The sequence below is a fragment of the Siniperca chuatsi genome, linkage group LG1 (assembly GCF_020085105.1).
Source record: "Siniperca chuatsi isolate FFG_IHB_CAS linkage group LG1, ASM2008510v1, whole genome shotgun sequence".
Taxonomy (NCBI): domain Eukaryota; kingdom Metazoa; phylum Chordata; class Actinopteri; order Centrarchiformes; family Sinipercidae; genus Siniperca; species Siniperca chuatsi.
The window spans coordinates 24,013,931-24,030,246 of record NC_058042.1 but is presented as its reverse complement, the minus strand read 5'-3'; the positions used below and the strand labels follow the sequence as shown (position 1 = coordinate 24,030,246).

Here is a 16,316-nt window from a genome sequence, read left to right as displayed (position 1 = left end):
GCACTAATAAGATTGGTGGGGTAGCTATCTTTAGAAGTAGGCTACATTACTCTTGCAAAAAGCACATGCATATGAAACACGTAAGGGTCAGCTGCCATGTGTGTTGAATGCGGCGGCTGGTGACGTAAAGAGAGAAAAGACAATTTCGCCTGTACTGCCGTAGATAATTTAACACGAGATCAGCTTCATTAAAGCGTGGTGACTGATAACAGCTTGGCATGTTTATCCTTGATTGTGTTGCGGGCTCCTCTGGTGCAGCGTTTGGCTTAAATGTCCTGGATGGGGGTAACGTTTCTGTGTGTTCTCCTCACTCGCTGGATGGCCTTAACACGCATATGTTTACAATAAGTAATTGGACTTCACATACTACTTCACTGAGTGAAGCAGGCTAAAGGCTGTTATTGACATCACATAGAAAGCAATACCTGATTGGCTTACTACGTTTGTGGATCGTGTTCACACTCTCCACCAGTACAACAGTGTGAATATGATTTGTAGACAAATGCGAAGCGATCCGCAAACGCAGATTTGATACTTGCATGCTGAGAATTGCACAGAATTTGTACGCATGTTTTGAAACAGTGGTTAGAAAATACAAGTTAGATCGTGTTTGTATAAAAATTGTGAAGAGTGCATTTGTAGAAATTGTAATTTGTAAAACAGCAAAATTCTGAAAACACATGCAAAACAATCTACAAATAGATTATGACCCACATGCACAGACGCATCATTTTGCATGTTCTTTAATTGCATCTCCAATCATTTGTGTGCAAGATAAAAAGTCACGTGTAGTGCAATTTGGAGGACAACACACCAGTGACCCTGACACACTGGGACCTGTTTGTCAAGAAATCCACTATCCTACCATTGAGATTTTAATTTACATTGGAATTGGAATTAGAAGTTTCTCAGCAAGTAGATATGGCTGGGTAGTGTTGAATGCTGAACACCAATGATCATGTTTTGTAGCACTTTTTCAATATCTTCCTTTTCTTTGATACATGTCCATCTTGCTTGGATCATTATATTGTAACATCAACCCATTACTGAGAGCACTAGATACACCTGCAGTGGTTATATAGCTTTGGCAAAAGTTTCCCCTAAAATGAAATTAACTGGATTGAGAGGGAGGCATGGGCAGATTATAAAACAACAGGCCCATGGGCACAGACATGTAAAAGCCCCACCCATCATACAATGGAGCAAAACACCCAGATTGAAAGAGACACAAAATGAAACAATGTGGCAAATATGTTTTGCATCCCTTTGTAGTTGTTCAATTTACTTTTCAACAAGAAATGTTAACTTCAAACAGAGGCTCAGATTTAGGGCCTCCTGACCACTTGAGGCTCTGGGCCTGTGTACAGTAATCCATCCATGGAGGGAGGCTGAGAAAGAGTGTGTGTGGGGGAAATTCTCAAACATGTCTGCTTCAACCTCATGGCTTCCTCTGTTTGTGTTGGTTGTTCTGGTTCCACTCGACTAAGCCACTCAGAATCTGTGGCGCATGACGCAACATGAACAAATGATCCTGCATGGAATTCTTAGTGAGTGTATTCCACTTGGCAGGGGTGAGGAGATAAGCATCACCGCGTCTGCGACTGTGTAAGAAGCAGCAAGCCTTAAAAATCAGCCAAGAGTAGAGTTGCCATGTATATATGCTTAACCCTCCGCAGATGAGATTGTTTCTGTGATATCCTGTGTCATCTATTAGTAGTTTACACCTGGACTGGAGATGTAAACAGAAAGCTGACTGTAATTTGTGGTCTGTCATGAGTGGGGTGGACACGTAGGAGTCAGGCTATTAGCTATGTTTTAGAGTAGGCCTCAAATTACTGAGGTTCCTGCATTCATCCATTTGTTTTTGTCCCTCGAAGTTGCTTCTCACTGAATGTTGTGTCACGGTAGGCAATATAGAGCAATATCTCCCTCTGCTGGAGTGCTTTGTAACTCACATGAAAAAACAAGTCACTGAAGTGTAGTACAGCATACTGAAATTTTAGCCTGCAACCAAACCATCTTGTCCCAAGTATATATAAGTCTTTACTCATCCATTCAAGGCAATGTTTGCATGTTTTAATAGAACTTTGCTGCTGGTCCAAGAGATTATCTGATCTTCAAATGAACTATTTAAAGGTCCAGTATGTAACATTTAGGAGGAGCTATTGGCAGAAATGGAATATAATATTTATAAGTATGTTTTCATTAATGTATAATCACCTGAAAATAATACCTTAGAATAAGCCCTTTATATCTACCGCCATGTTTCTACAGTAGCCCATAATGGACAAACCAAACACTGACTCTAGATAGGGCCTTTCGTGAAGTTTCGCTTCGTGAAGTTTCGCAGCCACCATACTTTCTCCTACTGGCTTGTAAGTGGCAGGTGAGGCGAGCAGTATTCAAATGGTTGCAGTCTTGCAATTTCACCACTAGATGCCACTAAATCCTACACACTGCTCCTTTTAAAAGCAGGCATCCGAGAGCTCTATATAGTACAGTATTTTTGCACTGTGAACTTACACTCAGATATACATAAACAGATATGAAATAATTAAATGTAAAGTTTGGCAATAACATTTTATTAGATGTAGATCTCTTTCTTTACACAATCGCACAATTAAAATTTGGTCGCCTGCAGCGCAAACACATGGCATCAGTACACTTTCAGACGTACAGCCAATCAAAATGTGTTATGTCATCTGTAACTGCAGGACCCCGAGCAGATCTGCCTACCTATACCAGAATAAACTTAAATACTCAGGAAACACAAACTGATTAAAACTTCATCACACTGTAACAGCTGGCCTGTTACAGTATGGCACATGCACTTCAGCAAGTTTAACAGCAAGGTATTCTAACCCATGCATTATGTACTCTTTAGATTTACTTGTGTGTGCACATGATGCAGTGGAGCTGCACCATAGCTAAATGTACAAGAATGTGGTTACTCTGTAGCGCTGAACTCGTAACATGTGATACTTGTGATATTGTGAAACAAACTTTCCTAAAAAAAATGGCTAAAATACATTGCTGAACTTTTTCTTATATTATGTGTGTTTGTGTTCATGGCATTTTTTCACAATACAGGATAATACTGTACATATAGTTGAGAAATCAAACTTCCACATTAAACACTTCAGGGGACATGAAAGCACAAACTTTCAAACACATTCACTGCATTTATGTTTTCTCTGGGTGACATTTTTGGTCAGTTTGGTCAGTCTTCCACTTTGCTGCTGTTAGTCCTCAAACTAAAGGTAGAGGGTAGGAAGAGCACGCAGCCAGTCCACACATGTTTTTCCCCCGCTCAATCAAAAAATATCTGGTGGAATAAAAAAGAAAGGTGTCCATGAGACCTGAACACTGTAACAAGTCATCACACTGAAACACACAGACTCTATTTACCCGTCCACTCCCCAGGCTGTGCCCCAAGAGTTCTTCACAATCCAATATGGCGTGCCGTTCTCTTCAGCGCCATAACCCACAGCCAGGACTGCATGATTCACCATGTCTGCTGTGTTCTTACACTGGGTACTAAACAGACAACAATGACTCTTTTAGATCAATAGAGTACATGTCTTTTGTAGGGTGCCTATGCAAAGATCAGTTGTGTAGCTGTTTCTGTAGATATTTTTTATGATAAAGCCATGATACAGAGAAACAGGCTGAACAAAATAAACAAAATCTAAGATCTAAACATTTAAAAACTGGCACATTTGTCTGCGGTTCAAAATATTACACATAGCTAAAATGTTGTAGTCTCCTCAATATTAGCACAGTTGTAATAGAGAGGACAGAAAGTTGAGTGAAGTGAACCAAAATCACTTCTAACTATAAGCACCATAACAAATGAGCCATCAGATCATCATAGTGGTCAACCTATGAATAGCTCCTTATTAGGGATGGACATGTGTGCTGTGTGTGATGGAAGGCTTGGTAGCAGAGTACTTTTGTTCTGGTCACTACACTGGTCTGACACCAGCGTGGAAGCAAAAAAACAACAAAAATGAATGAATGCTGAACATAGAGGTAGCACTGAAACCAATCTTATCATTATACTTACTTACTACTGACTTAAGTTTTTTGACAAAAGTCTGAAATATGTGTAATGCTCTAATGTAGGTGCAAACAGATTTCTGTCACATCCTACCAACAGCTGTCAACTAAGACTTTGGTCACTGCGTATTTCTCTGATAGCCTTGTAAGTTCCATAATCCTCTTTCATGACTGAATAACTTCTGTGCTGGTGGATTACTAGACAAAAATCCCATTATTGTATTATACAGTATATTTTATAAATATTTCCATAGTGCAAAAGGTACAGAAACAAGGTAGCCACAGTCCTCTGAATATTAACAGTAAATACATAAGTGCTTGTTGAGTTATTAAGGTCCTTAGCTCACCTGGTGTAAACACCTTCTTTGTAGTGCATAAATTCAGCTGTGACCTCAAAAGCGAAGGACACAGGGTTAAGCCGGGCCACAGCATCAACCATGGCCTTTTCATCATACTGTGGATAGACAAACGTATAGAAATTTGAATACAAAAATTTAACAGCAAAATGCGGCTAGGAGGTAAAGTTATTATATTGTGAGCAAATGTTAGCAATCAAGTATTCAAGTAACAGTGTCATAAAGTCACTTATTATAAAAAACTAATTTGCCTATACCAAAATAGCTCCTTCTTGTCTCACAGTGTAACATTACATGTATACACTTGTTCACTCACACTTGTTATGTTGACAACATCCAGGACAAAAGCAGCTGCAAGTGCAGGCTCAAAATGGCAAGAGTCATCCTAAGACAGGAAGGACAAAATTCATACATTGAGAATTTCTTTTACATGACAATAATAATATATATTTATATAACTATTATAATGAGACATCAGTCCAGAAAAGTCATACATGGCCTTTGTAGGGATAGTCGTCCTCAGTCATAAGACCATTGCTGTATTTGATGTACTCAAATGCCTGGCTGGGGAGCCCACTGAAACAAACCAGGTAGTGTTTAACTGGTTGAAGTATTCTTATAATTAGTGTAACTTATTAATGTCTTATATTTTACAGCTATCACAATAAAAAAAACTAACAACTTATAATAACAAGTTCATGTTACTTACCCCAAGCATCCATGATTGTTGAAGGCTTTGGCACAGTCTATCAGCTGCTGCTCTGACTGATACAGAAAGCAAATTGCATTATGCTTTTATACACAGCAATGACACTGTACGACAGTTAATACTGCTACTAGTTCAAATAATGCACAGGACCAGACAGGAAAACAGAGATTTCTTCTGTAAGTGCATCTTCTAAATTATTTGCGAGCACGGCTTGATTAATTTTGATTAATTTTTTTGTTTTTTTCTGTCAAATAAAACTTGCAAATATATACGGACTGTGTGGCTATAGCATAGACTACAAAGCTTAGTGACTTGGTGTATTGCTACATTTTTGACCCTCCAGGGCTCAGTATGCAATTACACATGGGCCTCCCCAAAAAGCATGCGCTGTACTGGCCAATAGGCTACTCTGTGTTCAGTCAGATGTCATTCAATTATATTCTAAATCAGATTAGGTTTGTATAGTATTTTTACAACTTTCATCAATCAATTTTGCTAACCATGTAGGTGTAATCAATGTCCTTGCCAACAAGGAATGACACGAATGCTCCAACTGGTACATTTGGTAAGTTTTAATAATATTATGTTTTATACATTATCTGATCACATCCTTGGTATGAAATCAACGAAAAACAGCTGCTTGACTGAAATATTGTTGACTCGTCTTGAAAACTATTTGTTTAATGCTGTTTTCTAGCATTAAACAAAGCATTTTTAGCATTGGCCTGAAAATGTTATGTCAAAAAAAATCTGAGTAAAAGAGTGAAAAGTGAAAAATGTTACAATTATGGTGAATCTCCCCTACTAAATAATAGTAGTCACCAGAGGTATCAGCTTCCCGGTAGCGATAGCATTCACTGACTCCAAACAGCCAGTGGTAGAGAAGGTCCAGCAGCTGCCACAGTGACCCTAAAGACGCACATAAACACAATATAACGCCAACAACTGATAATGTTAAAGGGGCACTCCACACTCCACAGATTTTCCATATCAAGGTCAACTGTTTGTTTGTGAAAACAGTTGTATAATGTGTTCTGTGTCTCTGGCTTGAACATGGAACACATGGAACACACACACACACACACACACACACACACACACACACATATATATATATATATATACACAGTATATATTAGTGCTGTAAAATGATAAAAAAACAAAAATTAATCGCATAATTTGCTGTGATTTATAGCGATTTATTGCTTTTGTTCTTCTTAATATTGAAGCATGTAATAATGGATATTAAAATGTAAAATCACAGAATTAATGTAGAATCAACACCAAGGAGGTATATTTAAATTCAAATACTATTGTTTAAAATTTGATATCAGCTTAGAAGGCAATACTTTCTTCTATGCACTAATATTAATAATAATTAACAACAATAAATGTGTTCCATGTTCAAGTGCCAGTTGAATTTCAACAAGGTCCACAATAGTCCATGCAAATATTAAAAAAGAACATGAAATGATTCACACATGGAAGACACAAAGAGAGAGACCACTAGAGAAGTCAAAGGGACTACTTTTCCCTCGCCAAAATGTCGCCTAGCTTTGGAGCATTATTTAGCCCTCTTGCCAACAAGATAGCATGACATGGTTGGTACCGATGGATGCCTTAGGTCTTCTAGCTTCAGTTTTAATATTTCTTTTAATCTGTCTCTCCCAAGTACATTATAGTAACAGTACTAAATTCCTGAGTACTCTTTTAAACTAATAATCCCACTTTGATTACAGAATGTACAGTAACATTATAAAGAAGTGACAATACTGTTGTTTATTATGCTGTCTTTGTCACTTTGTCATGCAATTTAGCTCATTTACTAGTCAAGCCACATTAATAATAATGTAACTACTTGTAAATAAAACATTAGTTGATTTTACTTTTTCAGTGCTCACATTTCAATCAGTAGTTTAAGTAGTTTAAACTGGAAACAATGAGTGTTCCTATCATAAGCATAATACAGCCATTACGATGGTTATTGATTATATAGCTTTTTATCTCTTTGGCAGCTAAGAAACTGCTCACTCTACTGATAATAGACCACATATAGGATGTTCAGGTCAGCTCGTTGTTTACCTACATGTCACACAAAGAATAATGTAATTGTATGTAAATGTAAACTGATTCATTTATATTTGTGAAGGAATTTTCCTTAAGGGGCCTCGTGTAATGAGAGTGTGGGTAGCACGAATGCACAGAATGCACCACATTTTGACCTCCTAGCTCAAACGTGACTTAAAGTCAGATTTACGGTTCACCATCCAATTGGTAGAGTACACATTTTTAGGCTAAAGATGCATAACCTTGTAAGGAAGAACAATAGACACTATAGGGATGGTAAGGGATAACTATTGTTGACTAGAAGGAGACCTTCAGACTTGATAGTGGCACTGCACTGTTTATTTCACCTTGTACTGCTGTTATCACTTTCTCCTTGGCTGAGCTTCATTAAACATTGCTGTGTAGGACATCCTGAGTTTCCTGAACCTTCTTCATAATCAGCGCTGACTAGCTCACAAGAATTTCCTTCCATCAACATTTATGTTTATTCATTAGGCATTTGCTTTTGTCCAAAGTGACGTACAGGCCTTATAAGCCGAATAAGTGCCACAATAAATTATTAGGGAAGTTAAAGGTCCAGTGTGTATAATTTCGGGACTCTATTTGCAGAATATGGCAATCATATTTAAGTATGTTTTCATTAGTGTACAAATGCCTGAAAATAATAATAAATTGTTGTGTTTTTATTACCTTAGAATAAGTCCTTTATAACTACAGAGGGAGCAGGTCCTCTTCCACGGAGGTCGCCATGTTGCACCGCCAAGTTTCTACAGTAGCCCAGAACAGACAAACAAAACACTGGCTCTAGATAGGAACTTTTGCATTTTTTGCAGGTTTCACGGCCACCGTAGTTTCTCTTACATGCTTGGAAGGGGAGGGTGCCACTAAATCCTACACACTGGACCTTTAATTCATATCCTTGGATTAATGTCCTTGTCCAAATTCTTGTCCTCCCTCTAAATTGTGGTGGTACTTTTCTGGCTGTTCAGCACCTTAATAGGATACCTGGTTCTTCACGGGAGTCACAAAGTTGCCTTTCTTCCTCCAGTCTACAAACTCGGGGTTAGGACCAGTCCTGCTGACATGACCCCCTTTAGTAGCTGAGCAGTTCTACAGGAGATCAGAATCAAAAGATTGTAATCAAAAAAGCACACGTATAAAAGCACCCACTGCATAAAGTGTGTTGTATTATACGATGTATCATACCTGAGGCATTGTCAAAAGATATAATTTCCTGAATTCCTCAAATGTCATGTCTGAGAACTGATTCAGGCTCACTAGATTTGAAAATGAAAAACTTTGTTAGAACATGCATGCCTTTCATAACTTTTTTTTAAAAAGAGAGCTGACAGTGCACTCTCCGTGATAATATACGCTCAACTCAACTATACATTACACATTATGAGACAGGAGTTAGTGCAGAACTGTACTGTACTTGTGAAGGAGTGATTCCCAGCATTATGGTGATTAATTATCCTCTTATTCTCAGTGAATATGTGGAGCCGGTGGTAATACTCCTCAGTGTCATAAAGTCTGTTGTGCTGCATGTCAAAAAGAGAAATGTAACAGCATATACAAAAGAAAGAACTGAGGTTTAAAAAACTTTTTTTCGAAACATTCAAAATAAAGAAGAATAATAACTTTGTTATTAGCCAATGTACATACCTGTGCCATCCACTGTTTATATTCCTCTGACAGGACACAGAATGAAGCTGTCAGTTAATTAAGCAGCCTAAAAATCAAACTTTTAAAATGTAGTTACATTTACTCAAGTACTATACGTAAGTACAAGTTTGAGCTACTTCTGCTCCACTACAAATCAGAGGGAAATTGTAATTTTCACTCCACTGAATTTATCTGACGGCTGCAGTTACTAGATACTTTACAGATTGAGATTTTCGTACAAAGCATTTGATGAGTTTAATATAAAATATAAATGGAAATATAAAATATGATGCAGTGTTATAGATTAAACTACCCTAACAGTATAAACTAGTTACAATTAGCTCCAACTCGACCAAGTACAACAGTAAAATGATACTTACACTTTAATGCATCACTAATAATAGGCTAATCCTATATTGTAATATATAGTAGTTTCACTTCTGATACTTTGGGTACATTTAGCTAACACTTTTACTTAAGCACTTTTAATACAGGACGCTGACTTAATGGAGTGTTTTTTATATCGCAGTATTTGCCCTACTTTTACTTAAGGAGCGGAATACTTCTTCCACCACTGTTCAAGGAGATACTACTGTAAGACAACAGCGACTAACATTTTGCAGTTGACTAAAATAAAATACAACTGTTCAACTTCAAGAGTGTCTACTTACCTTCGAGTAAAATTAACGGTGTTAAATGAACTAAACTAAAAACGGTGGTTATAAACCACACAACACTGAGCGCCATACTTTCCCCCAGCTTTGAGAGCTCACATGACACGGCTCCCTTTTATAATAACTACGTAACACCCTCCCTCCTTTGATCTTCCCCCAGCAAAGCTACGACCACAAAGTTTACGGGCTAATACAGATAGCTCAGTTTACAGTGTAAAACAAACGTGGTAGCCTTGAAGACACTTCTCCCCCTGAGAAAGAATAGATTTATTAACAAGAGGTAATCAGGAAAGAATACACTTTTATACAAAACTGGAAATACCACTCAAGCTGTTGAACTAGACTTAAAGATAATTCTCATACCACTGGGTATTGCTCACTGCAAACATTTGATGTGCCTTTTAGAGGGTAAAGATTAATGTGCAAGGGTGGGGTGTAAATACAGTACACATACGGTTCTATATAGAGATTTGATTTGAACACGTGGAAGTGGTACATGCCTGCCACTTAAGCTTTAGGTGTTTTTATATACAAAGCCTGTAAAAAATACCTATAAATATTCCAAGAATAAGCACAATGTTACTACTGTATAGTTCCTGCTAACACGTTGGAATAGACAGGATACAGAATGTGTTACACTTATAAGTTGCTTTCAACATTTGTTTTAAAGTATCATACACAGAAGTTATTACAGAGTTGAACGATCATAAGGATAACACATTTCGAGGGATATGTTTTTAACACATTGCACGTTAGGAAATGCATCAGACTGCCTGTACACAATATTGTACACAGCAAATATTTCTGCTTCATTGGCAAATCGTAGAACAAAATAGTTTACATACTTTTGTGGTATATAATCCATTTCATGATTAAGGCAAAACCATAATGCACTGGCCAAAGAGGATTAACCATAAAAACTATGCTCTTAGTGTCTGAGTGAAGAAGCTGGGAATTTAACTTCCTGAAGTGGCTCAATATTGGTTACATCTGCTACATACACTGCCCGGTGCTTATACTGTATATACATCATGTTGCCCACCAGGGGAGTAAGGTGATAATAAGCAAAAGGCATAAAAACCCATCTCTCCAAACTGAAAACATGTGTCCCAGCTCAATCAGAAGTCAGCAGGTAATCTTGTATCAGTTAAACTCAAACTCTTCCAAATCTCTACTCTTTGTCATTCAGTGGCTACATAAAACATCAGAGCGCATGATTCTGCCACCACAGCAGTCCCACTTTTCACCTCCTTTATTTCTCTGAGAGGAAAAATTTGTGGCTTACTTTATAAATGTTAAAGTTTGAATCCTTAACATGAAATAAAACCCCATTTTTGACGCAATTTCTGGTTGGCATTTTTTTTCTGCAATAGCCATTCAATGTATTTACACTCAGCAATTAGTAGTTTTTAGTGTTAGTGGCGGAGTCCGCCATTCCAGTGCTGGATTCAGATCAACCAGGACTGAAATCTTAAGGATTACAACATTAAATAAATGATCATGCAGCGAGTATTTGTATTATTTTTAACTTTTAAGATCTACACTTGAGGACAAACAGGCTGAAGAAATGGCTGCAGAATGTTTGTATGGGGAATTGTTTAAAGACAACTGCAGTTATGTGCAGTTCTCTCTTTGATTTTGACATCTGAGCAGAAAAGTGGGAGTTGATCATCATGTGTCGAAAGTGACCACCATCTCTCATGAATGAGAGCATTTTTATACTGCACATTCCCATTAGGATATGACTAAATAGCATGTCTGTATACTCTCTCATCTGTTTATTCTGTGGTGGAAAATAACTTTATCATAAAATGGTATTTAAGACGATAAGTAACATATAAATACTCTGTAACTATATAAATAAAACCTCTCTGGGCTTCTACTCAGTCTCTAATAACGATTATACACAACAAGTCCATTGGGGAGCACATACTAGAAGGGATCAGCCTACAGTGTCTAATACAAATAATAATATATGTACATTATGATATATTGTTCCTGTACACTCCATATGAGGGTTTAGGGTGGCAGAGATCCTCTTCATGATGAAGTTTTGGGCTCGATTCTCAGAGACGCTTCATACAGGCTCTCCTCATCCAGCGCTGTACTGCTGTCCAGCAAGTACTTTGCAACCTAAAACAATAATGGACACAGACAAAGCAGTTCGTTCAAGGCTCTACCTTTAGAATAGATGTTGAATGATAGCGCGTATACATGCTATTAGTGAAAATACAAAACATTGTGGTTTGGCAGGAAAGCAGCCTTCATTCACTTTTTCTTATTCTAAAATTGTGACTAAAAAAACTTAAAATGAGTGTCCCAAAATGACATAAATATCTGGAACAAATTAAAGAAATATAAACTGTTTACTGTTTTCATTACGACTAATGTAATGAAAATAATGCCCACTGAGAAAATCTTTGATTATATTGTTATTCACAGGCAATCACTGACTACTAATAAAAGATATACTTTATTCCCAGTCACTTGTAGCTAGTACATTTTAATCTTTCCTGCTGCTTGCAGCCACTTTATTCAGATTAGATAGAAAAAGATCTAATTAATTTTCTGATTTTTACAATTAAAATTAAAAAAAGACTCAATTGGCCAATATTACTGCTAAGAGTACTCATAAGGGAGATCCCTTTCACTAAACAATACAGACTTACACCATTAGAAAAAATATAATGATATTGCAATATTAGTCAAGTAATACCTCCAAACAAGTAATCAAAGTCTGTAGCTCTTGAAAAAGTATAAAATACACAGTAAAACAATACAGACAAAAAATAATCTCACCTTTGGTTGATAATCAATCTTGTAAGCTGTTTGCTGAAATTGCCGTATCTCTCTGATGATGTGAGATATCTGGAGGCAAATGAAATCAAATTATATAAAATTCAACCTTGCAGGTTAGTAGTGTCAAAAATACTTGATGCACAGATTGCTGACATGTATGTATATCAGCACACTGGTGTTCTTTACCATTCTCATCTTGGAGAAGTTGACCAGGTTGTCCTCTGTGTAGTTGGGTGTTCCCTCCTCGATGAAGGCCAGGTCAGTCAGGTACATTCCCAGGTAGGGAACACAGGGAGGGTCACAGCTGAGGACAAAAGGCGAGTCAGATATAGAGATATAGTACACAAACATACTGTAAAGGGGAATATATAAAACTCCTCAACCACAATGTGTGGGCACAGGAAAGTGAAAAGCTTTAGATAGTTACTTCTTCAGAGCTTCTCTCAGGTTTTTGAATCGTCCCTCTGATGACACCAGCTTCTGTAACTTGTCGATCACAGTTTTTGTCTAGAAAATGGATCAAAGCAAAATTGTTATTGCCAGCAGCCAAAAATTAAATGTTTATGTTTATCAGTGTTTTATGAAGGAGGACAATGTTATTCAAAATAACCATTATCAGTCTCTCTGAAAGCATGTCGTCTTCCTTTCATTTTGTTTCACTTGCAAAATGTCCTGTTTCATTTTTGATGTAAGTAAGCTCGAAGGTAGTTTGACATTTTGGGAAATACGCTTATTCACTTGGCTCATTGCCAAGAGTTAGATGAGAAGATCAATACCACTTTCATATCTGTACACTAAATATGAAGCTAGAGCCAGGAGGCAATTAGCTTAGCTTAGCATAAAGACTGGAAACAGGGGGAAACAGCTAGCCTGGCTCTGTCCAAAGGAAAAAAAAGTCCACCTCTAAAGCTCTTTAATTACCAAGTTGAATATTGTTTGTTTAACCCTGTAAAAAGTTGTGGTTTTACATAGGAGTTATGTGCTTGAACAATTTCTTGGCCAGGAGCAGTGACTTCTTGGAGTCTCTGCTGGTTGCCTGGCAACCTCACAGTGACGACAAGAATTCACTGCACCCAGAAAGCCTTTTATTTAGTGTACAAACATGAGAGTGGTATCGATCTTCTCATTTAAGGCAAGACAGCAAATAAGCGTATTCCTCAAAATGACAAACTATTCTTTTAGGTGATGTTAAGGTGCCTGGGCCAGCTGAACTTTAGTGATTACTTGAAAAACTAAGCTTAAACCTGAAAGTCTAACACCCCAGTGAAATAGTGGTTAACTTCACTGCTGGAAGAACATGTCAGAAATGACTGATACCTGCTTGGAGACTTTGAGCCAGGTCTTCTTGAGACGAAAAATGGAGCTGCGGTTGAGAGACGATGTGATCTCCAGCATGGCATTATAGTTGTGGAGGCAGCGGCAGATGTCGGCCACTGCCACCCATTTCTCGATCACTGCCACTCGCATGTTGACATCGTCCCATTGAAGGATCTCTGTGGCGATCCTGTTGCTAATCTGACAAAAAAAGGAGAAAAACACATGGTGATAATAATACTGACCATCTATCTATCTATCTATCTATCTATCTATCTATCTATCTATCTATCTATCTATCTATCTATCTATCTATCTATCTATCTATCTATCTATCTATCTATCTATCTATCTATCTATCTATCTATCTATCTTTTTTTTCACAATACCAGAGTAAACACATACATCGTTGAAATGCTTGGTTGTTTTCATAATGTATGGAGTTCTCTCATTCTTGTCGTTCTTCATCCAGCCTTGACCAAAGAACTCCCTGTGGAAAAAAATATTTTTTCAAATAATCAAAAACATACCAACATTCAGTGCCTGTGTTTGTGAGTTTGTGCACATGTATATGTGTGTACTCACTCGTATGGGATGACCTTGAAGACCAGGTGGTCCAGCAGTGTGAGTTGCTCAGCTATCTCGAGGGCAGAGTGGCTGTCAAACGGCTCAGTCTTACAGTCCTCCATGGCCTGACACACACCCACACACACACACAGTGAAAAACATTATCACAATTCAAGTACAAATCATTTCTACAGGACACCCAGTAATTTCAAGAAGTAAGAGGTGTTTTTTTTATACTGAAAAGGGTTTTGTAATCTTTCTCTCACCATCTGTGTGATCTCTTCCAGAGTGACCTGGTTGTCTCCAGGGTCCTCCTGAGTGAGAGTCCTACATGCAAAAAGAGAAAAGTGCCATTATGTGACAGTTTTGTCCACAATTGCCATGACCTTAATGGACATAAATGGATTCCACTTGTTCAAAAGTACCCAACTTGACCCAGTACATTGGGTATTAATTTATATTTTTGCTTCAGCTCCACAGGTTGATAATGATTAGCAGCCATACTGCATGCTGACAGGTTGGTTAGATCACACACCATACTGGTGTTTTCACTCCAGTTTTGCCATGTTGTACCAATGCAAAAGCCTGTTCTGTATTCCCCAGAGGAAGAGAAAATACTTGAGGGTTATTCAGAAACTGCTGCTCAGAAAAAAAGTTTTTTTCTGTAGTTCTATGAAAGTGTCCAGGTACATTATGTGTCCACCACAACTTAGATTTAGGCCAGGACCTGGGTTGATGTACTGTATCTCCAGTTCTTGTTTTTATTACCACGATTGATCATTGGCATCAGAAATACTCTTGCAGAAACATTTTTCTACACGGTGCTGACAAACAGATGTGTCATATGTGACTGCATGTGTGATCAAGCGATGATAACGGTAAACCAACCTGATAATGTTGGCAGCTGCCTTTCTTTCCTGTGTGAGGAGCTCTGGGTCATGCATCACCTCCTCCAGGAAGCCAATTACCCGCATCTTCAGCTCTGTGTTCAGCTCAAAGTCCTGAGGACCAACACAGGAACAACAGCACAGTCATTACAGAAGTGTTGTTTTCCTTCCGCAAAGGCATAGAAAGATATAAAGAAACAAAAAAAATGAAAAAGATAGAAGGAAATGTGAACTGTACCTGCGCGTGTTTGGAGACCCAGTGACGCAGCACATTCAGGACTCTGTTTGTGGCAGCTCTTCTGATAACAAACTCTTTGTCCCCATTCCTCTGGTCTGTAGGAAAACCTGGAACCAGTTTTAACAAAGTTACAGTGAAACTGAATTCCTACACCACAGAGCAATCAGCTATGTGATATAACATCCTTACTTTTAAATGGTTCTCTCCTTTACATTTTATTATTTTGCTTCCAGATACAGGAAAAGCAGTTTGAATATTTAAAAACTATCGAACTGTGTTCACAACTGGTCAAACATTATTTAAACATAAATAAATGTTAAATAAATACTCTCTATGTAAATATAAATGCCCATCATTCCCCCAGATCTCACTCTTGCTGTGCAGTGTTTGTTAATGTTACAGTACTATAAGTGATACTGATGGTGTAACTGGCAGCATTAGGAATGTGATATGAAGAAAGCCAACACATTATATTAAAATGACATACAGGAAATTTGAGCTAGACAGTGATTTCCCAAAATAAGTGGTTTACCGACATTACTGAAACAGATGGCATTAAGTCCAACCAGAAATGAACTGTTTTTACAAAGTCATCTGTTATCTGATCAATTAGTTTTTTGTGGTGATCACACTAGATTTTAGATACTCTTTCTGTACACATTACTTTTAATTCCATAATATCTAAATGAGAGGGCAACAGCAGACACAGAAAAAATTCCAGATAGTACTCAACAAGCCTCTTTATTGGTCAGCAGAAGGTCCATCCCCTCATGTGACTGACCTGTGCTGGCGAGCGACATACGACGGTACTTCTCCTTGGTTGGCGTGCCTTCGTTGGCACCAGCGGTGGCGATGGCGAAGGCCGAGGCGGCAGAAAGGGCACTGCGGTTATTGTCCAACTCTCGGCAAGATGACACCACCATGCCGTTGTTGAAGGAAAACAGGGAAAACTCTACAGGGAGGGACAGCGTTATTTAAAGA

The 16,316-nt window shown here is 37.9% G+C and overlaps 2 protein-coding genes across 3 annotated transcripts in view; both read right to left on the bottom strand.

Annotated features, from left to right (window-relative positions):
• Nucleotides 1-2,561: 2,561 nt before the first annotated feature.
• Nucleotides 2,562-9,662, bottom strand: LOC122877551 (pro-cathepsin H-like). Its single transcript, XM_044199268.1, has 12 exons — nt 9,528-9,662; nt 8,857-8,882; nt 8,627-8,732; nt 8,398-8,468; nt 8,197-8,301; nt 5,947-6,033; nt 5,125-5,180; nt 4,910-4,991; nt 4,732-4,800; nt 4,407-4,513; nt 3,409-3,537; nt 2,562-3,325 (listed from the first exon to the last, which is right to left on the bottom strand). Exons 1-12 carry the CDS (start codon nt 9,601-9,603, stop codon nt 3,250-3,252), a joined length of 990 nt encoding a protein of 329 aa, XP_044055203.1. The 5' UTR covers nt 9,604-9,662; the 3' UTR covers nt 2,562-3,249.
• Nucleotides 9,663-9,776: 114 nt separating this feature from the next.
• Nucleotides 9,777-16,316, bottom strand: part of LOC122877539 (ras-specific guanine nucleotide-releasing factor 1-like) — a 32,161-nt gene continuing 25,621 nt past the window's right edge. For both annotated transcript variants that reach the window (XM_044199246.1, XM_044199255.1), the window contains 11 exons: nt 16,117-16,287; nt 15,336-15,442; nt 15,099-15,211; nt 14,477-14,537; nt 14,229-14,335; nt 14,049-14,133; nt 13,647-13,844; nt 12,757-12,836; nt 12,516-12,633; nt 12,330-12,398; nt 9,777-11,663 (listed from right to left, as the gene is read on the bottom strand). In XM_044199246.1, coding sequence (XP_044055181.1) covers nt 11,571-11,663; nt 12,330-12,398; nt 12,516-12,633; nt 12,757-12,836; nt 13,647-13,844; nt 14,049-14,133; nt 14,229-14,335; nt 14,477-14,537; nt 15,099-15,211; nt 15,336-15,442; nt 16,117-16,287 — 1,202 coding nt within the window. In that variant the 3' untranslated portion in view covers nt 9,777-11,570. The remainder of the gene's footprint in view (nt 11,664-12,329; nt 12,399-12,515; nt 12,634-12,756; nt 12,837-13,646; nt 13,845-14,048; nt 14,134-14,228; nt 14,336-14,476; nt 14,538-15,098; nt 15,212-15,335; nt 15,443-16,116; nt 16,288-16,316) is intronic.

Bases quoted from the DNA above. Each gene is read 5' to 3' on its own strand.
- LOC122877551 (XM_044199268.1), bottom strand. From the start codon at position 9,603: ATGGCGCTCAGTGTTGTGTGGTTTATAACCACCGTTTTTAGTTTAGTT. The intron at 8,302-8,397 runs GTATGATACATC...GATCTCCTGTAG, and splicing joins ATCTTTTGACAATGCCTCAG to AACTGCTCAGCTACTAAAGG. The intron at 3,538-4,406 runs GTGAGCTAAGGA...TTGTCTGTTTAG, and splicing joins AAAGAAGGTGTTTACACCAG to TACCCAGTGTAAGAACACAG.